This window comes from Saimiri boliviensis, chromosome 2 (assembly GCF_048565385.1).
Source record: "Saimiri boliviensis isolate mSaiBol1 chromosome 2, mSaiBol1.pri, whole genome shotgun sequence".
Taxonomy (NCBI): domain Eukaryota; kingdom Metazoa; phylum Chordata; class Mammalia; order Primates; family Cebidae; genus Saimiri; species Saimiri boliviensis.
The window spans coordinates 203,092,984-203,115,290 of NC_133450.1; the positions used below are offsets into that span (position 1 = coordinate 203,092,984).

Genomic DNA, 22,307 nt, shown 5'->3' on the forward strand with positions numbered 1-22,307 from the left:
GGACACTGGCATGGGAATTCCAGCATACAGGAACATGCAACAAAAGTGGGAGTGCCCTCTAGAAGAACGCTGAGCTTGGAGTTTGCCACTTTCCAGAGGATGCAATAGTTCTTTTCTGTTGTTGTTCTGCTTTTGCCTTGGTTTATTACAGAGAATTGTCCTCTTTTATTTGAAAGCCTGCCTCTTGTCTGAGGGAGAGGCTGATTGTGGCACAGAACCAGAGTGGACCCATGTGTGAACTATGTTGGAATCAGTTAGCTTGACCCTCAGTATCTGCAGTTGAATCAAAGCCATCTGATTTGGGAGATGTCCTCTGCTAACTAACCCCCTCTGAATGCTGGTTTCCTTCCCAGCAATGGTAGTCATGGCTTGGCATTGCAGACTGACACATGCAAAATATTTTTGTTCATCTTCTGTGTGACTGAGTTTTTCTTCCAAAGTCACCACAAAGCAACAATTACTTTGGAATCAGGGGTGGGCTCATCTTTTCTTGTCATATGACCCATTTGGACAAGTTGACCTGCCACAAAGGCAGGTCTTTAATCCCTTCATATTGCCTGAGTGGTCCCTTTTTCAAACACTTTGTGTAGATGGTTGATGTTAATTCGAGTAGTAATTATTGTTGCTACCGTATGGATAATAGTATGACCAATAGTTTTTATTTCCCATGTGGATTTGATGGCATTCAGGGATCCACGCATCTTCAACTATAGAAAATGCTGCTCAAAATGTGGTCTAAGCTAGTCCAGGAATCGTTTGCTACTGGTTCTTTCTAAGATAAGTTCTGGTGTTGAGAGTATGCATTTGAAAACTCTTATTGCAATATGATGTCCTGAAATCCAAGTGTGGGATTTTTTATTTTATAAAAGTATTGCTTCATAATGGACTGGTGGGGAAAACCTGATGCTTTACCAGAGAAAATTTAAGAATTATTACCTTAAAGTATAATTGTTGACGTTTGACTTGGTCCATCCAGATGTTAATCTTATCTTGACACTTAGCTTCCATCAAATCTACAATGACACAACGTGACTCTTCTGATTAACTTTTTAAATTTTGAAAGAATCTCCAACCTAAAGAAAAGTTCCCAAGTACAGTACAAATATTTTTCTATTTTGAATCATTTGAGAGTAAATTGCCAACATGATGCCCCATCTCCTTCAGTTCTGTAGACTGCTCCTCAGTGTGGGTCTCAGATGCTTTCACTTGATTCTTTTCAGGTTGTACATCTTTGCTAGGACCAAATTGATGCTGTGTTCTCACTGTATCCAAACAGATAGCATGTAGTATTAGTTCGTCCCATTGTGGTGACAGGTGTCAACTCTGATCACTTAATATTGGTTATGATCACTCCATTGAGGGAGTCTGCCGGGACTCTGTGTAGTAAAGTTTTTTCTTTTGTAATTAATTATATTTTGTAGGGCAATACTTTGGTATTACATAATTTCACCCCATTCCTCATCAAACTTTATGTCGGTATGATCTCATGGATTCCTATGATATTCAATGGATTATAATCCATTTCTTTTATTATTTTTATCCTCAACTTGTTCAGATACAGCTCACAGGATCCCTTTCTGGTTAACTTGTGTGACCTTTGGAGATGTCTTCCTTATCCTCTGAGTGCATCCTCAATTTCTGGCATCACAAGATATTCCAGTTTCATCTTATACTTTCCCAACCCCAAATTCAGTTGTATCTCCAAAGAGCACTAGTTTCTGACAATGATATTTAGAAAAAAAGATCTGGGTGCTAGGTATGCTCATTGTTATTGAATTGTGGCTGGTCCTAGGCACTCTCAATGGACAGCATTAGAAATTATACACATCTCTGGGCTGGGCACAGTGGCTCACACCTGTAATCCCAACACTTTGGGAGGCTGAGGTGGGCAGATCACAAGGTAAAGAGATCAAGACCATCCTGGCCAACATAGTGAAACCCTATCTCTACTAAAAATACAAAAATTAGCTGGGCGTGGTGGTGCATGCCTATAGTCCCAGCTACTTGGGAGGCTGAGGCAGGAGAATGGCTTGAACCTGAGAGGCAGTGGTTGTAGTAAGCCAAGATTGTGCCACTCCAGCCTGGCAACAGAGAGAGCTGGGGGTGGGGGGGAGGAAGGAGGGAGGGAAAGAAATGATACACATGTCTCTTGAAAACCATGAGTTCACCCTGATACCTTTTAGTTCTAATTTAATAAAATACTTTCTCCCTTTCTATATTTGTAACCACCTTCCTGACAACAAGAGACTTGTTTTTATTATCTGTAATATGTTTATTATTTAACCAGCCCTCCTCCTGCCACACTCCAGTATAACCAGTCTCCTGGTTTCCTTACCAGACTTGGGCTCTAACATCATTTTCTGGGTGGCCACTGCCAGCCGCCTTCACCAGCACCCTCCCTACTCTACCTGGGCTCCAGCCCCACAGCTGGTACCGTCTTGCTCAGCCTGGCCTAGTGACGTTTGCACTGAATTGTTTGGGAAGGAAAGGAAAGGGAGGAAGAAGAGGAAGAGTGCAGTGACTTTCTTAATATATGGCATCACATTGGTGATAAAGTTTCAACAAATAAATATTGGGGGGAGGGCACAGACATTCAGACCATAGCAGTGAGTATTTTCAGGATTCTCTATCTCTTAATTGAACCCCTCACCATAATACGCCCAACTTTATTTCTAGCACGTAAACAATTGTCTAACGTAGACATTTCAATGCTCTTTCCTGATTCCCCTACTGGCTGTTGTTTGTCAGGCTTCCCCACCAGGACCAAGGTTGCCTTCAACAAGTCAGCATCCTAAGGCTTGCCACTGGCATCCCAGCAACCCAGTATCAACCTCCCCAGCACTTTCCTCTGTGCTAATACTGATCTCTTCTCCCATATCCCATCCCCGTAGGATTGATTTCTGATCCCTACAGGGGGATGGTAACTCATCCGTGGAAGTCTGCACTCTGCTCCAGTCTTGATGTCATATTGAGTACAGTCATGTTAATATGCATACATGTCATTCCTTCATGTTTATCTCTAGAACATTTAAAGCTGGCCCCCCGGGCTTCCCAGAATTATAACATGAGTTGAAAGAAACTGAACGTAAAACACAGTTTTCTTCCTGTGCATGCCTGGAAATCTTTGGAGTATTGCTTGGCCGGCCAACCTCCAAGTTCATGATCAGGGAGAAGGCTGACACATGACTCTGAGCAGCCCAACTAGACAATTCATGGCCAGGGTCAGAACTGCTGGGCCTGACGGTTTTGTGAATGGAGAGATTACCTAGTTCCTATGGCACATTTCACATTTCATGCCAGAAGAAGTGACTCCGCTAGTTTGTTGTGTGATTCACACTAATGATGCTATACTAGGTAATGAAAAATATAATTTTTAACTTCTCTGGTAGAAATCGTGCTGGTGGCATGCTGGAATCCTAAAACCTTAAAGCAAATAAAATCCACTGAGAGCCGAGATGTGGTAAGGAAGGAGAAATCTTCTAATTCTTTCCACAGAAAAGTTGTCTAGACAGAAACTCCATCCCCCAGGTGTGGAAATGATACTGTTTTGCTTTTAGTGGTTTTTTTTTTTTCTCCTGAGATGGAGTTTTGCTCTTGTTGCCCAGGCTCTGTTTTGAAAGGATATAGTCATTGTTAATGACCATGTATCTGGAAATTATCTTCTTGGTTCTTGCTTGATTTTTTTTTGTTTTTGGGGTTGGGAGCGGAGGTGAAGTCTTGCTCTGTCACCCAGGCTGGAGTGCAATGGCATGAACATGGCTCACTGCAACCTCCACCTCCCAGGTTCAAGTGATTTTCCTGCTTCCTGCCTCGGCCTCCTGAGTAGCTGGGATTACAGGCACCCACCACCACGTCCAGTGACTTTTTTTTTTTTTTTTTTTTTGTATTTTTAGTAGAGACAGGGTTTCATCATATTGGCCAGGCTGGTCTCTAACTCCTGACTTCAGGTGATCGCCCACCTCGGCCTCCCAAAATGCTAGGATTACAGGTGTGAGCCACTGCACTCGGCCCTTATTTGACTTTTAAGGGAAGAAGTTCCACTTAAATAGAATTTGAGTGACATTTGTTTACACAGAGGTGAACAAAATGTACAGTCCCTGCTCTCAGGGAGCTTAATGGTTCAGTAAGAAAAACCACATTAAACAAATGAGGTGATTTTCTGACAGAGAAGCACAGAGACCAGTATGAGCGCAAAACAAAAAAGACCCTATCGTTTGGAGGATAAAGAAAGCCTTCATTCCTTAGGAAATTCTTGTCTAAGCTGAGAACTGAAGGAATAAAGTTGGGCTCAGGGTGCAGGGGAGAAGGAAGGGCACCTAAGAGAGGCTCACAAGGAAGAGAGAACTTGGCACATTTGAGGTATTTACATAAGGCCAGAGTAACTTAAAGGTTAAGATATTTGAAACAAAACAGAAATTGATTCGGAGCCAGGCAACCAAGAGTTCTATCAATCACGTTAAGGGTTTTAGACTTTAGAGTTTATCCTACGGCCAGTGAGAAGACACTGAGTTTTTAAAGGAGTAATTGTCTCTCCGCAACCCCACACTATCCTGCCTTCACTGTAAGTTGATGGACTAAATGTCTTCCTGTTGTAATGAATCCATTTCACAGGCTTGGATTGAGCTCTTCCTGCTTACAAGCACTTCTGAAGGCAGGTGCCGTCTCGGTGAATACCCTGTATGTTATCTGTGAGGCCATGCTTCCAGTAGTGTGTGCATGTGTGCCCTCTGCTAAGGGAAGAAGGCCAGGGGTGCTGTCTCATGCCTGTAATCCCAGCACTCTGGGAGGTGGAGGCAAGAGGATTGCTTGAGCCCAGGAGTTTGACACCAGCCTGGGCAACATAGCAAAACCCCATCTCAAAAAAAAAAAAAAAGAAAAAAGAAAAAAGAAAAAAAATTAGCGGAGTGTGGTGACACATGCCTGTAGTCTCAGCTACTTGGGAAGCCGAGGCAGGAAGGTCACTTGAGCCCAGGTATTCAAGGCTTCAGTGAGCTATGATCGAACCATTGTACTCCAGCCTGGGCAGCAGAGTGAGACCCTGTCTCAAAACAGATTAAAAGAGAGAGAGAGAGAGAGAGAGAGAGAGAGAATAAAGGAAGCAGTTTTGCAGGTACATGAGCCTGACTTGAAGGGGTAACTCACACACTGCTGTAAAACACCCTTGAGGAAAGAACTGGGGGGGGTGACATGCCCAAACTTTGTATTGAAGTTACAGTTTAAGACCTTTTCAAATGTCTTTTCATGTTGGGGTTGCCAACAGTTCTCACTTTAGTATCTATGTCTATTATTAGATATCCTGGTTTCACTTCCAAGTTCTAAGCATGCCAGAGAAACCAGTTGGGGGATGATTTGTTTTTTGAAAGTTTCTGTTTTCATGCCAGATGTTGAATTCATCTACCAAGTCAGATCATTCACTCCATGGGACATACGTTATGAAGAGTGGCAAAGGAGAAAAAAGAGGAGGTGTAGGTTGCCTATTAGGTTCCACAACTTGGGGTGTCTGTTCATGTCTTCTAACATGTGGAAAGATGTGATAGTAATAAATCTTATTTTTATAAGATATACGGGAAGTGTTGACTTCTGCTGCTGTCTGTTTAGATTAAGATTCCGCATAAGGTGATCATTACATTATTGTAAAGATTCTTAACTGGGTCTTTGCTTTTCTCTTTTTATATCTTCAAGTATCACAAAGGAAAGTCTTACGAAAAAAATATTTGCGAGTGTCTGCACAATGCTCATGAAGCAGAGCTTGGTGGAGTGTTCCATGCTAAATTAGAGCCAGATGAGGCACAGTTTGATCTGAGGTGCCATCACTGCTCCATGGGGAAGCCCCTGTGTCGGCCTCTGAGGGAAGGCTTGATGATGAGAGAGCTCTTCAGTAGCACACAGTGCCCCTCTTTCCTTCAAGGCAGGTGCCTGCTGTGTGAAGCTAATTAATGCTTATTGTGGCATATCCACAGATGGCTATTGTCCACCACCATATTTCTAGAACATTCTGTGGTGACACAAGTCTAATCATGGTAGTTACAATTTATCAAGACCTTAAAGCTACATATAATACTAGTTATTTCGCACTCATTTGTCGTTTCTCATTTTCTCACTGAATCCTCCCAGTAGCCCTGTAAGATACAAATTATCTCAATTCTTGAGGCCAGATATATTTCTGGATTCAGACTTTTTCCTATTTTAGAAAAGTTATAAAGTATATACTATTATTTAGAAAGGTAATGCAATGAACATACTGTTATTTAACATAGCTGGCAGGTTCTGGGGCAATACCTTGTGATCAAACTAAATTTCTACTGTAAAACTTGAGCAGAATTAGTGACATTAAGTGGATAAAGACTAGGAGAGCCCTATGTCAGCTCATGTGAGGTGTTGTTGCTAAATAAGTCATGAAAAAACTTGGTTTTCAGAGTTTTTTGGATTTGGGAATTATACATGAAGAATTGTGGACCTGTAATATTATTCTCTTTCAAAGAATTACTACTAGAGCCCAGAGAGATTGAATTGCCCAGGGTCGCTCAGCTTGGAAATGGTAGAGCCTGGTTTCAAACTCAGGCTCTCATTTGTCTCCAGAATCCATCTTCTTTTCCTTACCTCCTCCTTCCCATCTGTTGAGCCTGCCCTACGAGGTAAACAGTAATAGCTTCTCTCTCCAACTTGTAACTCAGGCACCCTCTACCCTTTCCCAGTTTCAGGCCCAACTTCTGTATTTTCTTGGGTCCTTCCTGATCCTCCTTTTAGGAGCCCCTGTAGCTCTGCAATCCTTCACTTGCAGTGGCCTGGATGTATAAATTTGACTCCCAGAGGCCATGAAACAGTGCTTCCTAGTGACCCAGGAGGATTCCTTTCTGCTTTCAGAACTCAATTCCAGTGCCCCAAATTACAATAGGCAAAATCGCTTGGGCTGTCCAAAGATCTGAGCAGACAGCTAAGGGACTAATTTAGTCTATGTCAACCATCTAGCCTCGCTGCTCTTGTGAGTTCTTTCTGAAAGTTTATTTCCCAGGAAGAAGGTCTGCCATTCACTCCAGAAGCAAGCTCATGCCTGAAAACTTTGAAAGAACTGGTTACTCAAGCAAGGAAGCAATTTTTAAATTTGAGGATGAGCAGGGATAAGTGTTCATTATTCTATTAGCTAAATAGTAGTGGGATCAAAGTCAAGTTTAGTTGGCTGGGGATCGTTGAGCACCGTGACTACTTACTGTTCTCCTTGCCTTTTAAAAATTGATCCTTCTGCCTTGGACCAGAACTTCCCTGTGTTATGTTTATCTAAACCCAGCAAGTATGTTTTCTGGAAAAATACATGCCATTTAGAAAGGAATTGATAAGAAAAGACTATGTCGAAGCTGTGTTTGGCAAGGGGTGAAGGTGTGCAACGAAGTCAGGACTTTCCAAATTCTGGAATTCCGAATTCTCTTTAGACATTACCCTCAAAGGTTTGGAAAGGGCCACGGCCATGGTTAAACCTGTGTGTCAGCCTCTCTCTTGAGATGATATGGGCCCAGAAGTCTTTCTTCCGTGACAAGCCTGTGGTCACAGCTTCTGGGCAGCAGAACTTTGGAAAAAGCAGAACATTCCCCACCAGCTGAATTCCCTAGTGTAAGCAGGCTCTGCTATTCCTGCTGATAGTGCTGGGTCTTTGGATAGATCACGTGTCTGGGTTGGCTTCTTCTGGCTCATGCCTTCCTGGGCCACCACGTGATGTCCTCATTGCCTACTTCTGCCTGGCCACTCCGTGCTGCAAGTTAGGGGAGCGTCTTCTGAGGAATCAGACTCAGCCATGTACAAAATAAAAGCTGCATAGTTTTGAGCTGACAAAGAGGAGGTGAACCAAAGAACCTAATTCTTGCAAGTTCCTTGGTGAGAAATAGGAGCTAATCAAAGCCAGGCTTGGGAGCAGGATGTGCTCTATGACTGCCAGAGTTCAGGGCAGAATATGACTGGGTCTTTTACTAGCCATAGTTACTTGCTGTGTACTTCCCTCAGGAGACTGGCATTTCAGATCCATTTGATCTTTGTGTGCTGCATACTTACGGGGTGGAAAACTAGGAGGTGAGGTGGGGCAGGAAGAGAGTGTGTGGGACAGACCATTAGTGCACCAGCGAATATATGTGTAGTTCTGTTTCCCATTATTCAAGTATAAATTCATGTGTTAAGTTCGGGTGAGGTGGCTCGCACCTGTAATTCCAGCACTTTCAGAGCCTGAAGTGGGCGGATCACTTGAGGTCAGGAGTTTGAGACCAGCCCGGTCAACACAGTGAAACCCCACGTCTACCAAACATACAAAAATTAGCCTGGCATGGTGGTGCACACCTGTAATCCCAGCCACTTGGAGGCTGAGGTAGGAGAATCACTTGAACTCAGGAGGCAGAGGTTGTAGTGAGCTACAATGCCCACTGCACTCCAACCTGGGCAACAAAGCAAGACTGTCTCAAAAAAAAGCCAAAAACAAAAACAAAAAAACCCTGGCATGGTGGCGCATGCCTGTAATCCCAGTTATTGGGGAGTCTGGGGCAGGAGAATTGCTTGAACCCAAGAGGCAGAGGTTGCAGTAAGCCAAAATCATAACATTGCTCATCATAACATAGTCATTACATAATCATCACTCCAGCCTGAGCGACAAGAGTGAAACTCCATCCCCCACCCAGAAAATTAACCTCAGTAAAATAGGAATAAAGTTATACCAACCTCATAAAAAAGTTGAGACCAGGCCTGGCACATAAAAGGCTCCCAGTAAGAGTTATTGTGGTTGTCATTACAGTTGCTCTTTTGTTTTAAGAAAAAGCCTGGAGGCTGATCGCTTGAGAACAGAAGTTCAAGACCAATCTGGGCAACACAGTGAGACCCTGTTTCTACAGGAAAATAAATAGCTGAATTTAGTGGTGTGTACCTGCAGTCCTAGCTACTCAGGAGATGAGGTGGGGGGATTGCCTGAGCTGGAGTTCAAGGCTGCAATGAGCTATGGTCATGCCACTGGACTCCAGTCTGAGTGACAAAGCATGACACTGGCTCCAAAAAGAAAGAAAAGGCCTAGCAAGTCTTAGTAAAATTACTTATGAGTTGCTCTTTTGCAGCCGTTGTGAACCTAAAATAAATAACAGAACATACCTTATAAAACTGCTTCCTGGCCAGGCACGTGCGGTGGCTCATGCCTGTAATCCCAGCACTTTGGGAGGCCGAGGCGGGTGGACCACGAGGTCAGGAGATGAAGACCATCCTGGTCAACATGGTGAAACCCCGTCTCTACTAAAAATACCAAAATTAGCTGGACAAGGTGGTGCCCACCTCTAGTCCCAGCTACTCAGGGGGCTGAGGCAGGAGAATCTCTTGAACCCAGGAGGCGGAGGTTGCAGTGAGGTGAGATTGTGCCACTGCACTCCAGCCTGGTGATGGAGCAAGATTCCATCTCAAAAAATAAATAAAATAAAATTGCTTTCTATTTCTAGCTGGAATTTTTTTCAGTTACTCCCTTAGAATTAACATTGCTCTTAGAAACTTGAGGTCAGGAATAATGAGTTTTCAGTAGTCTACTATGATTTAAAAAACTAAAGAGTAAAAAAAGTCCATCATTAAATGTATTGAGTGACAATAAAATTACACACATTACCACAAAAATATTTTCCTTTTGTGGGGAGGTAATCTTCACACAGCCAAGCCCACCATGCTGGCAGAAATGTGTTTAACAAAAGGATCTTGGCGGAGAATGACTATTCACCATAATTTGCATTCTTACTGTTTTAATTAACTTGTTTCTTTTTTGGTCTTAAACTCTGCTTGCCCTGTATGAGCAGAGCTCTTTCTTTCTTTCTGGAGTTTTCAGCGCCTTCCAGTTGTGTTCACTGGGATAAACCCAATATCAGCAACTCATCCAACACCCCCAACTTACCTTTAAGCAATAATATTTGATAACTTTTCAGACTTGTTTGCCAAGCAGGGGTATTTCTCATTTCTGAGCTAGGTTTATAATCTGAAGATTCATATCATCGCATTCTCCCACCCCTGGGGCCTTCAAAGGAGGAGATGAAAGTGGAAGGGACCAGCTCTTGGTATGCAGGTCACAGCTAGAACCGCACAGATCCCTGGACAAGCAGGACGTTCCCTTGTCCTGAGAGGAAACGAAATTGAAAATGCAAGTCTGAGCTCATTTCTTGCTGGTGACTTGTGAGTCGCTTTACATGTTTGCAGCCTTGTCCCGATGCTGTGTGAAGAAAGGAGGTCATTGAAGGAGGCCGTGGCCAAGGCATGTCCTCTGGTGGGTGTTTTTGTTTGGTTCAGTTTGGTTTTTAAATAAGAGTGGGTGATGGCTTTTTCTTTTCTTTTGAGAAATGTTGAAACAAAGGCTCTTTGATTTAAGACCTCAGACTTCATGCATAGAGAGTGTAATAATCACCCAGATCATAACATCTGACCAAAATAATTTTCAGAACTTGTGGAATCCCCAATCTTGGCTTTTTAAAAGTTAGAACTGGTCCTCCAGAGGAGGATTTGGGCCGTCAGGGATGACAACAGCTGTGTTCTGAGTACATGCAGCTCTCTCTCTCGGGCTGTTTGGGTGGGAGGAATTGCAGATTCTTTTCTCTGCCCCCTGTCAGCACAGCCTGCCACAGATGCCCAAGGGAAATCCGCAATGCCTGAAAGATCCGGAAGCACAGCCAAGGAATGGCTTGCTTTCTCTGGACCACAGAGTAGTATAACTATTTATGATAAATAACATGAAACACCCATTTACGCTTCCTGGTTTTCTTTCCCACTCATGGTGGGAGACACCACTAGCTAATTTGGAGTGAAACTCGTTGGCTTTCCTTGCTCCGTAGTCTGCGTTGCAACACTACAGTCTCGTGGGCACCACCATTAGAGAGATGAACAGTCTTTTCCTTCTGAGTGCCTCTGGGCTGCCTGGGATGATGGAAGGGCTTGTGGATCTGCATTTTCCATAAAGGTTAAAACAAGCAGGTGTATCTACTTTTCTCAGCATGGGCTGATAATATTGACAACAACAGTTTTCTGTTTTTTAAAAATATTTTAAAATTAATTTGCGATTATTGTAGAAAAAATATAAAAAGAATCAAAAGTGATTCATAATCCTACCCTCCCAGGAATGGCCACCTTTCTAGGTTTTCGTCCACGCCCGTAGGGGCATGGAGGGCAATATTGGATTTACACTTGCATTCATTTCTATTGCTGCTGTAACAAATCACCACAAATATAATAGCTTAAAAAATACAGATTTATCTAGGCACAGTGGCTCATGCCTGTAATCCCAGTACTTTGGGAAGCTGAGGCTAGAGGATTGCTTGAGTCCAGGAGTTCAAGACTAGCCTGGGCAGCATAGTGAAATCTTGTCTCTAAAGTAATAATAATAATGATTTTTTTAAAAACACACCTGTATTATCTTACAGCTTTAGAAGGCAGAAGTATAAAATTCATCTGCTATGGACTGAATTGTGCCCTCTCCCTCAAATTCATATGCTGAAATCTTAACTCTTGGTGTTGTGGTATTTGGAGGTAGGGTCCTTTGGGACATAGTTAGGTTTACATGAAGTCACAGAGCGGAGCCCATGATAGGATTAGAGCCCTTGTAAAAAGAGACAGCAAACAGCTGCTGTCCCCACTGTGTGAGGACACAGCTGTCCTCAATCCAGGGCAGCTGTCTGCAATCCAGGGAGAGAGCCTTCAGCAAAAACCAACCATTCTGGCACCTTGATCTTGGACTTCCAGACGCTAGCACTGTGAGAAAATAAGTGCGTGTTGTTCAAACCACCCAGTCTGTGGTATTTTGTTATGGCAGCTCAAACAAACTAAGACTGGGCTAAAATCAAGATGTCAGTGGGCAGTGTTCCTTATGGAGGCTCTGGGGGAGAGTTCGCTTTCTTTTCTCTTTCATTCTGTATGCTGCCTACATTCCTTGGCTTGTGGCCCCGTCCTCCATCTTCAAGGTCAGCAGTGCAGCATCTTCAGATCTCTCTCTCTCTCTCACTCTCTCTCTCTCTGACCCTCCTAATTCCCTCCTGTGATTATATTAGACCCAATTAGGTGTTTCAGGATAACTTTCCCATGTTAAGTACCTAAACTTAATCATACCTGCAAAGTTCTTTTTACCTGTAAAGCAACATATAACAGCTTTTGGTGATTAGGACTTGAACACTGTTGGTGAGGCCATTATTCTGCCCACCACAGGAGGCAACATATAGCATTCATCTTATGCTCACTGAGTCTCCTCCATGTGCTATACACTTTTGCTTTCTTTCACACAATTAAGTGGTGAGCTAGGATTTGAACCCAGGCAGTCTGGCTCTCCAGCCTGCACTCTCGAACTCCTGCAGTATATCTACTTTTGCAATTTGCTTTTTCTCTTAATATATTTTGAATAATTTTCTCATGATCTTAACTATTCTTTTAAGTTTAAGAGTCTGAAACATGATTTCTAATGGCTAATACTTCATTGCCTGGATGAGCCATACCTAACTTAACCATTCTTCAATAGGAAGGTATCTTGGTGTAGTTAAAAAAAAAAATACAGTGGTGAACGTTCTTGTACATGAGCTTTGTGCCCATACTTAAATATTAGCTGAACTTGGGCCAAAAACGTTCCTTGGGAGCTTCTTAACAACTACTGTACATTAGAGAACAGTATTTCCTATACTGTTTTTTTTTTTAATCTTCTGCATTTATTTACTTATTAAAAAATTTTTTTTTAGAGATAAGACCTCACTATGTTAACCAGACTGGTCTGAAACTCCTGAGCTCAAGTGATCCTCTGACTTCAGCCTCCTAAAGTGCTGGGATTACAGCATGAGCCTCTGTGCCTGGCTTTTTTCTTGAGGTATTTAATAGATTCTGTGAAGTGAGATTTTCTGGTTAGATAAACTTGAGAAATGATACACCCCCATCCCTGAATTAGAGCCTCACAATCTTATTAGCACTGAAACCAGAATTCCTCTGGTAAACAAATCCCCCTCTCTCTGCCTGCTTTCTTTAACCCACTGTTTTCCAAGCTTACTTTGACCCAAGGTTTTTTTCTTTGCAGCATCAAGTACTATCTTATAAAGCTAAGGTAACAGGACACAATGTTAGAAACAGCTTTGGAGTCAACCTAACCAAGTGAAGCTGCTTACCCTCAAACACCTTCAAAAGCTTGTCTAAAATCATTCTGATGGAATAGTTTGAATATAATCATGTTTATGAAATAAACTCAAATGTTTCCTATCCTCCACTCAGAATTTCAGTGTAACTTTGTTCTAGTGGTTCCTTATGTTCATTGTAGAGGTCACATTAATTATACCTGTTCTGTGCTCTGTAAATGTCTGAACTGGCTATCAGCCAGGGCCAATACAGGTCTGCCCTGAGGTCTACATGGCACTGTGTTTTCATGTTGCTGTCCAGGGATAGTGACTGAGGTCATTCAAGAGGGCTGTTCTGACCGGGCACGGTGGCTCATGCCTGTAATCCCAGCACTTTGAGAGGGCGAGGCAGACTGATCACTTGAGGTCAGGAGGTTGAGGCCAGCCTGGCCAACATAGTGAAACCCCGTTTCTACTAAAAAATACAAAAATTAGCCAGGCATAGTGGCGGGCGCCTGTAATCCCAGCTACTCAGAAGCCTGAGGCAGGAGAATTGCTTGAATCTGGGAGGCAGAGGTTGCAGTGAGCCAAGATCGCTGCATTCCAGCCTGGGTGACAGAGCGAGACTTAGTTTTAAAAAAAAGAAGAGTGTTCTATAGAGTGTTCAGTGCAGGTGAGGAACTGGATGGCAGGATGTACTCACTGAAAATGGGGCTAATTTCAGGTATCACAAGCTGTTGAATCATTCACCAGGTGAATAAACTGACAGCAGAGCAAAGTTTGAGGGAGTAAACAACACTGGACCTGGGGTGACTGGGGAGGTGCTAGGTGAGATGCATGTGGTTTGTGGAGTCTAATGGGCATGTCCTCTGGGCCATGGGACTTCAAGGGGCCTTATGGGGTCATGAAAAAGGATGTGATTGAGCTCCCAGGCCTGTGGACCAGACTATTTGCATCATATGCATGTAACGATCTCCAAGACCCAAACTGTGGTGCTATCTGCAGTGTCCACTCTTGGGGGAAGAGCATCCAAAGTTCTGTTACCATCCTAATGGAGAGGACCACTGGCTGCGAACTGTGGACCTCCGAGGAAGTTGTCAGGTGTTGAACAGGTTGCTCTCCAGCCTTGTGGCAGACTGTGTGATTCCTGGATGACACCCAGAATTCTGCCTGGTTTGAATCGTACTGGGGGAGGATCATCAGAGGTCACAGGGCCTGGCAGAGAAGCCTGGCTGAGCTAGCTTCCCTCAATACTGACCAGAATCATGGCCAGAAGTCTGGGGATGAGGCATAGTATCTTCTCTCTCTCTCTGGGGACCCATGACAGCCTCTCCTGAGAGGCTAAATAGAGAGAACCGGAACTTGGGCTCCGTTATCTAAAGCAACCATTCTCAGCCCCCTTATTCCTGGAAGCTCCCGCTCCAGAGCGGCTAGGTCAGCCTTTCTTTCCTGTTACTCCTCTGACCTCTAGTGGCTAGAACTGGAAAAACGTGCTCCCGGGATGAAAGAAAGAAGCAGGAAATGTCTTTAATGTTTAATGGCTGACCACTTCTCTATAGTAATCCTTTACCCTCTTTACAGCATTCTTTCTGCATACATCTCATTGTTTAATTCACCCATCATCAACACTGGGTTTTGGGCTCCAGACTGTGACTGTTACGATCTCATGTAACTTGGGCTGGAGTTGGCGTCTGAGCCTGTGTGATCATGACATCCAGGTGTCATGACATCCACCCTAACTACATTTCAGGGTTGTTGCAAGGCTCAAATGACATGAAGCCTACAAAGGAAATGATATACAAATCCACTTGTTACTCTAAAGCCATTGAGTCTGTGATTCTGCAGACCTAAAATGTTTTAATTCATGTATTTTGGTGAAGGCATTTAAGCCCTTTCTTCTGGCTCTCTATGGGAGATTCTGTCCCAGTCCACAAGCATTTACCTGTGGTTGTTACGTGTATTTCATAATGGATTTATTGATTACTCCGCAAACATGAATTCCTCCCTTGTGCCACGTACCACAGCTACTGCTGGGATCTGACAATGATCAGATAGGCAAGGCTCTACTCTAGTGGAGTTTATATTCAAATGAATTAAGGGGATTCATAGACAGGTGAAACATACTTCCCTGTCCCCAAGATGATGTTATAGCTTAACTAAGAAGACAAAATCTTCAATAAACAGATATGATTCAAGTCAGTGTGTGAAAATGGCCTTCACAGAAATATAAACAGGAGTTCCACTGTGCTTTGTGTGAAAGGCAGAAGCTAGAAGCAGTGAATATAGGCTGTGATTCCTAGATGTTTAATGCTGGGAGAATGGCTGATGGGAGGTGATCTGGACACTTGAGAGGTCGACTGGAAAATGATGAAAAATCACCTGGTGGTTGGTGTCTATTTCTGGTACTGGAAGAGATGCAAGAATTTTATGCAGAATACACATGAAATTGTTCATCTCACCCAATAGTCATATTATTCTTTCAGATTCCAATTAAATAGTAGCTAGATTTCATTGGATGCTTTCTGTTCTGAATATTAACTTTATAGATATTAACTTTATCCTTATAACAACTATATGAAGTAGGTACCTCTATCATCAAACCCATTTTACAGATGAGAAAACTAAGATAGCAAAAGAATAAGTGACTTGCCCAAAGTGATTTGACTGCCAAGTCATAGATTCAAACCCAAACCGGCCGGCTCCAGAACTTGAGCACTCACGACTGTGCTACACTGTTTCTTAAACCTTCAATTAAAAAGTCAATCGGAATTTTCGGAGATACATACTGAGTGTGCAGGAGTAAAGTGACCTGAGGTCTAGTATTGCTTTAAAATAATTCAGCAAGTCTAGGGAAGGAAGGAAGAGCCAGTTATGCCAAAATCTTGAAAAATGTTTACTCTGGGTGACGTTTTTAATGTTTATAGGGATAATTATAGCGTTCCCTAATTTCCATAATAAAAAATAGAAACCATTTCTAGGGAATCTAGAGATTTTGAAATACTTGTTATTGTACTGTTAATATCAAAAGACTTTCTAGTTATCTGAGTAGTTTAGATCAAAGCAATGAATTTCACTGTTATTAACATAATGTGGCTGTGAAATGGAGTGCCCTTTTCTGTATAGTAAAAACTATTTTCCACCTAATCCCCAAATGTGATAGCTAAATGCCTTTAAAAAAATCAGTAAGGGTGGATCCTGCCAGACGTATTTGATAGAATAGCAAAATGTTTGAGTGAGAAGAGACCAAAAAGATGTCTTCCAAAATTCCCGTTTAACAGCTATGGTGGTTAAAACTAGGAGGATTTAAGTGATCAGCCCGATTGAAGTGGGAGTATGAAATGATGATCTATGGTCAATTACATAGCCCAGGACTGGAAGAGCAAGAGTTAAAAACCTGGGTTTCCCGGACTCCAGGCCTTTCTAGCGCTCATCAGAAGGAGATTATACTCAGTAAAGGGCTAAGCAGTCCCCACCGACACCGGCCTCACTTGTGATTCCTGCTACATCAGGCAGGTGCCACGTTAGAAGTCTGGGATGTCAGATGGAGAAAGGTGGGTCCCCTTCAGCTTGGAACTGGAAGAGGTCAACTGGGCCTTTCACCTCCCACATGGGTCCATACAAACCCCATTTATCTTGTGTGTTTCCTTCACATTCTTTGTTCACAGATTCTAGCCGTGTCAACCACAAAGGGCATAATTGGAGAAATCGTAATTGTTGTACTTGATACTTCTCCGAAGTGCTTCTGGGGCTCCATGGCCATAAACCCACCCCTTGAAGGGCCAGAAGCCAGAGCCAGGCATTTCTCAGGAGGGTGGGATGCAAATGGTCTTTGTGAAAGTGCGTGGAGTTACCACACCACTGTTGAATTAACCACTGACCTCATCTCTCCACCCTGAGGATTCTTGGAGGACATTGAGAGAGCTAAAATCTCCCCATTCCCAAGGCTGGTGTGCACCTTTTTCACTGCCTTTGTTGGTGTATACTTCTTAAGGTCTGGGAGGCCTTAAACCCAAATGTTTCAGGACCCCAGTGCGTGAGGTAAATGAGTGAAGCTGGCCAGTGTAAGACCAGGGTGCCCTGAGAAGAACAAGCCTCGTCCTTACTCAAAGGTTTCATAACACTGGTCTGTCTGCACAAAAAGCCGGGCAGGTCAGCAGACAATTGGCTACCTGTGATTTAGAGGATAGACCCTGGCGAGGAAAGCAGGAGGCCTGGGTACCATCACTGGCTCCCTCTGACCTCAGCACAGCCTTCCCTTGGCAGAGTCTCAAGCTCCTTCATCTGTTAAGAAGTGGGTCTCTGAGTCTCCAAGGCGCCATCACCTCTGACAGTCTAATTCTATGATCTATGGTAGAATACATGTCTCAAAACAACCGGAGCCACTGTCTGTCTGTCCAACATATATTTGCAGTGCGTCTGCCGGACCTGTTTGATCTAACTGACTTTTTAGAACTCGGTGTCCTTGAGATCTTTGGATGGGTTTGGGCTTTAACTGTAAGTGCTTTGATCCTGTAATACAATAAAATGGCCTACACTTAACCATCATTCTGGTACCACTGTCTGTGTCAGAGGTTGTTGGTCTTTTATTTGCCAGTTTTCTCTTCTTTCTAAAAGCAGTCATAAGCAGACAAGCTTAGAAAGGGTCTTCTCTTCGTGTTGTTTCAGGGAAAATAGAGAAAGTCAAACCTCCTCCATCCCCCACCACTGAAGGCCCCAGCTTGCAGCCTGACTTAACCCCCGAAGAGGCTGCCGGAACCCAGCGGCCCAAGAATCTGATGCAGACCCTCATGGAAGACTATGAGACACACAAATCTAAAAGGCGCGAGAGAATGGATGATAGTAGTGTAAGTTTTTCCTCCTTTCCTCTTTCACTTCTCTGAGCGCGGCCGTCGGTGTGGCGTGTGGCATTCCAGTTCAGGCACAAAATGTGTATGTGGTTGTCTGGTCAGCATTAGGGTTCCAGTATCAGTTTCCTGACATGTGGTTTCACATGCCTGGAATTGGGTTTGGGTTTTTGCCTGTTTCAAAAAAAAAAAAATGCTGATCATGCAGGGAGCTGGTCCTTTGCTGCCAAGTATAGCTGAAGTCTATCAGCAAAGCCAGTGCATGCGATGTTTGCTGTGCAGAGAGACCGCATGCAAGGGCCACGCAGGGTGAAGGATGCAAGGGCCCTGAAATGATCCCTAAGCACCTGGGAGCTGATGTCTACCATTGCTCAGTAGGGAATTTATTTCTCTAGAGAAGGATGAAGATGTTGTTTCTTCAAAGTCAGCTCTCTGGGCAATCCCTCACAATGTTACACAGTGCTTAAAAGACTGAGTGTGTTTGGGGCTGTTAACAAGCCCACTTGCATAGCTTGACAGCAAAGAGCCAGTTAAAATGACAGTTGAAAACCACGTGGCTACTCTGCTACCCCCAAGCCCTAGTAACTTTGCACATAACGTTCAGATTAACTCTGAAGGAAGTCATCTGCTCTGTGGTTTCTTTCTGCAGTTACAGACATAGGAGCTGTTGCTCTACACAGTCCCAGGAGCCTGGAAATCAGCCTCAGGTTTATGCCAACCTCCTGTGGGTCTTCTGGCACCAGTTTCTTACTACTTATTGAGGTCATCACCTCCTCCACTGACTGCACTTAAGTCACAAATCGTTTGGGTTGGTTGAGGATCCTACCGGGTTTACCTGAGGCAGTCCTGGCTTATGCCTGTTGGAATGTTGTGATGATTAATATCCCCATTCATTCTTTTGTTACTGTTGTTGAGACAGGGTCTGTCTCTGTCACCCAGGTTGTGACAGAGACAGACCCTGTCCCTACCATGATGGCTCATTGCAGCCTCGACCCCCTGGGTTCAAGCAATCCTCCCAACTCAGCCTCCTGAATAGCCGGGACCACAGGCATGTGTCACCCCACCCAGCGTATTTTTAAACTTTTTTGTAGAAAGGAGGTCTCGTTATATTGCTCAGGCTGTTCTTCAACTCCTGAGCTCAAGGGATCCTTTCACCCCAGCCTCCTAAAGTGCTGGAATGACAGGCATGAGCCATTATGCCCAGCCTGCCTTTCCCTCTTAAAAGTGTCCCAGTTTGGGTGATAAACCATCTGGTCACCTTAAACTTGAATGCTATGGGGTTCACAGTAAGAATTCCATGCTGCTTTATTGCCTTTTATATCCTAGCTGGCTAAGTTAAAGGATTCCTGGAGGTGAAGCCCAGATATTGAGAGTTGCTTTCGAAACATATGGTGGTAAAGAAAGGAGGAAAGCAAACAGATATATGGCAGCCTGGCTACCCACTCGGCGTCTCCCAGACTTTCCCTGTGTTTACACCTGAACTGCACGGAGCACTGGCTCAGCTGCTCTCTCAGGGCTGTTGTCCATATCAGATATTGGGATGAGGCCTGGCCCTTGGTAGCTGCTGCAGACATTTCCACTGCTAAACTTCACTGTAGGGGAGGCAGCAGCTCCTTTCGTGAGCCTGTAGGATTTTTCCCTGGCTACTCAGTCACTTTCACCAGTCCTTCTTTGAAGCACCACTTAAAAGGATAGAGTTTACCTTAGGAATTTTCTGGAAGCGAGATCATTTTGAGGCTTGGTGCCCTAGGTGTCTTGTTTCTTTTCTCCCAGTGACTCTGCCGTATATATCAGCAGCTTTGGTAGAATTTAGCCAAGTGGATGCCCCACACTCTGGTGTGGATGGGGAAGCACAAGTAGAACCACTTAGTCTGTGACCCACGTGAGTGTTTGCTGAGCACACTCTACTTGTCACTTGTGTATGTCTTTTGTGTCGTAGTGCAGATGATAGAGAAAAATACTCCATACAGAAGACTAGAGGCAGTTCTCACTCATTTCATAAAGATAGAGGGCTGGAAGCCTCTTTCCTGCACACGCTGACATCCTGGCAGCCACCTAACGAATGCCAGCCAGGCTGGATTTGTCCTTTGTGTGAATGAAGCTGCCTGGAGTCAGCGTTTTAATATGCTGATTGCCCCTCCCTTAGAAAGCGAAGAGGCAGCCTCCTGTCTCTATATTTCCCAGCAAATAAACATTTTGAAAAAGGAAGAGACCTAACTAATTAAGCTGTTAATATCCCTGGATCTTGGATCTTTGCACTGTTATTGCTGTTACAACAGAACCAAGTTTGTTGTTGAAAATTCTCAGGAGCAGGACAAAATCTACCAATCTGCTATATGCTCATTTAAGAGACCCAAATCTAAAACAATAAATTCAGACTGCCTCTAAAGCAAAGATGCGACCCTCAGTCAGATTTCGAATGAGAGCCCTCTCCTAGCCCTTCCAATTCAGGGGAACTTTTCTCCTGTATCTACGTTGATCGCTGGTGAATATGTTGAAGTTTATCTCTAGGGATGAACAAAGATTCAATATTTTTCCCTAGTCAATCTGTGGCCCCCTTTTCATTTTTTTTTTTCTTTAATTGTCTCTTATACCAGAAGGATGGTAATAGAGAGCAGATGGATTGCTGGGTGGTTGAGTTGTGTAACTGGCTTACCTATCCGTAGAAGCTTAAAGTAATTCTCTTAAAGGTAAAGTAATTCCGGTCTCTGGCCTCCCCTTACATACAGTATTCTCAGGGAGAAACATGGCTTCTTAGACTCTCCACCCTTTAAGCACCTCAGTGGCTCAACGTACATGCCCAGCATCTCCCCATGTTATGCAGCATCACCCCCAGCACCTCCATCTGCCAATATTTTTTCCAGTGAGACACTTAGCAGCATTTTGGCATGGCCTTTTGGAGATGATAAACCACACCTGAGAATCAGTGCCTGTCACATGATTAGAACACAACCATGTGCTTGCCCATTGAAAGTTACAGTTCTTTACGAATTGAGCAAAAACAATTCTTATTTTCTATTCTTTCTAAGGAGAAGGCAGAGTTAAAAACCAGACAGGCTAATAATTGGAATGTATATAAAGTGTGGTAAGTTAGACACAACGATATTGAGGAGAGCGAAAGACAGAGAAGGAGAAAGATAGAATGTGGCTATGCCCAAAGTTTTGCTGAGTGAGAAAAACTGATCTTTGCCATCCAAACAGGTTCAGTGTCCCCCGAACTCCCGTGAGAGCTGTGGTGGCCTCTGAAGTCCTGTCCACAGAGACTCAGCTCTGGGCCCTGCTCTCTCCACTTTTCCACTTTATAAAAAGTCATATGCAGGGAGGCCCCTGGCTTATGGTAGTCAAAGAGTGATGTTATCAAAAAGTTATCCCTGGCCAGGTGCAGTGGCTCACGCCTGTAATCTCAGCACTTTGGGAGGCCGAGGTGGGCAGATCATGAGGTCAGGAGATGGAGACCATTCTGGCCAACATGGTGAAACCCCGTCTCTACTAAAAGTACAAAAAAATTAGCCAGGCATGGTGGCACACGCCTGTAGTCCCAGCTGAGGCAGGAGAATTGCTTGAACCCAGGAGGCGGAGATTGCAGTGAGCCGAGATTGTGATTGCGTCACTGCACTCCAGCCTGGGCAACAGTGTGAGACTCCATCTCAAAAAAAAAAAAAAGTTATCCCTAACCAGCCATATTTGTTACTAGCTCAGAACTTGAGCAAAATGCTCCCTTTAGTGGCTACAGTCGTCACCCACCTGGGCTGATTTCTTCGTCCTGCATATCACAGTCACCAGTGAATATCTCCAGCCTCACTTATTAAAGGACCTCTTGGCTAATTCTGGGGGCAGGAGAATTACTATCCCCACCACTACCCACTTACCCAGGGCTGTTTACCAACCCTGCAAGGCCTTTGTGTGAATTAGAAAAAAACCACCCTTGTTCCTTTGTGAAGATACAGCCCTGCACCAGCCACACATTTTGGAGGTAAAGTAGGGGACTGGGCTTCAGTAGCATTCATCCCTTTAGCCTGGTGCTTTTGCGCAGTGCAGACACCACACACCCAGATGCAGCAGTCCTACTCATATTGTGGGTTTCTCTTATCTGGAAATATTCTCTTATGTGGAAATGTCCCCTTATCTGGGTCTCATACCATTTCTGCTCAGTCATGCAATTCATAATGGACTGGCAGATCCTAGTTTCCTAAAGGGCTTCTTGATGCCTTGCAAAGGGACTGCCTCTAAGGTGGGGTTGCCTACTCATGGATCTGGAAGACATTTGGATCAGTGGGCACAAATGATGGGCTATTTGGATGTTTTTCCTTTAGGCATGAAGAATCCCTCTAGGAAACGTATTCATCAGTCCATCTTGAATTACAAGACTGTATTTAAGCAAACAGTATTTTTCTAG

At 43.8% G+C, this 22,307-nt stretch overlaps 1 protein-coding gene across 9 annotated transcripts in view; it reads left to right on the forward strand.

Moving 5' to 3' along the window:
• The window catches only part of PALM2AKAP2 (PALM2 and AKAP2 fusion), a 511,473-nt gene that overhangs the window by 477,459 nt on the left and 11,707 nt on the right, over positions 1-22,307 (forward strand). For 8 of the 9 annotated variants that reach the window (XM_074395145.1, XM_074395147.1, XM_074395146.1 and 5 more), the window contains one exon: positions 17,733-17,911. The exons of the other annotated variant lie outside the window; for it this stretch is intronic. In XM_074395145.1, the coding sequence (XP_074251246.1) occupies positions 17,733-17,911 (179 nt within the window). The remainder of the gene's footprint in view (positions 1-17,732; positions 17,912-22,307) is intronic. 9 annotated transcript variants of the gene reach the window in all.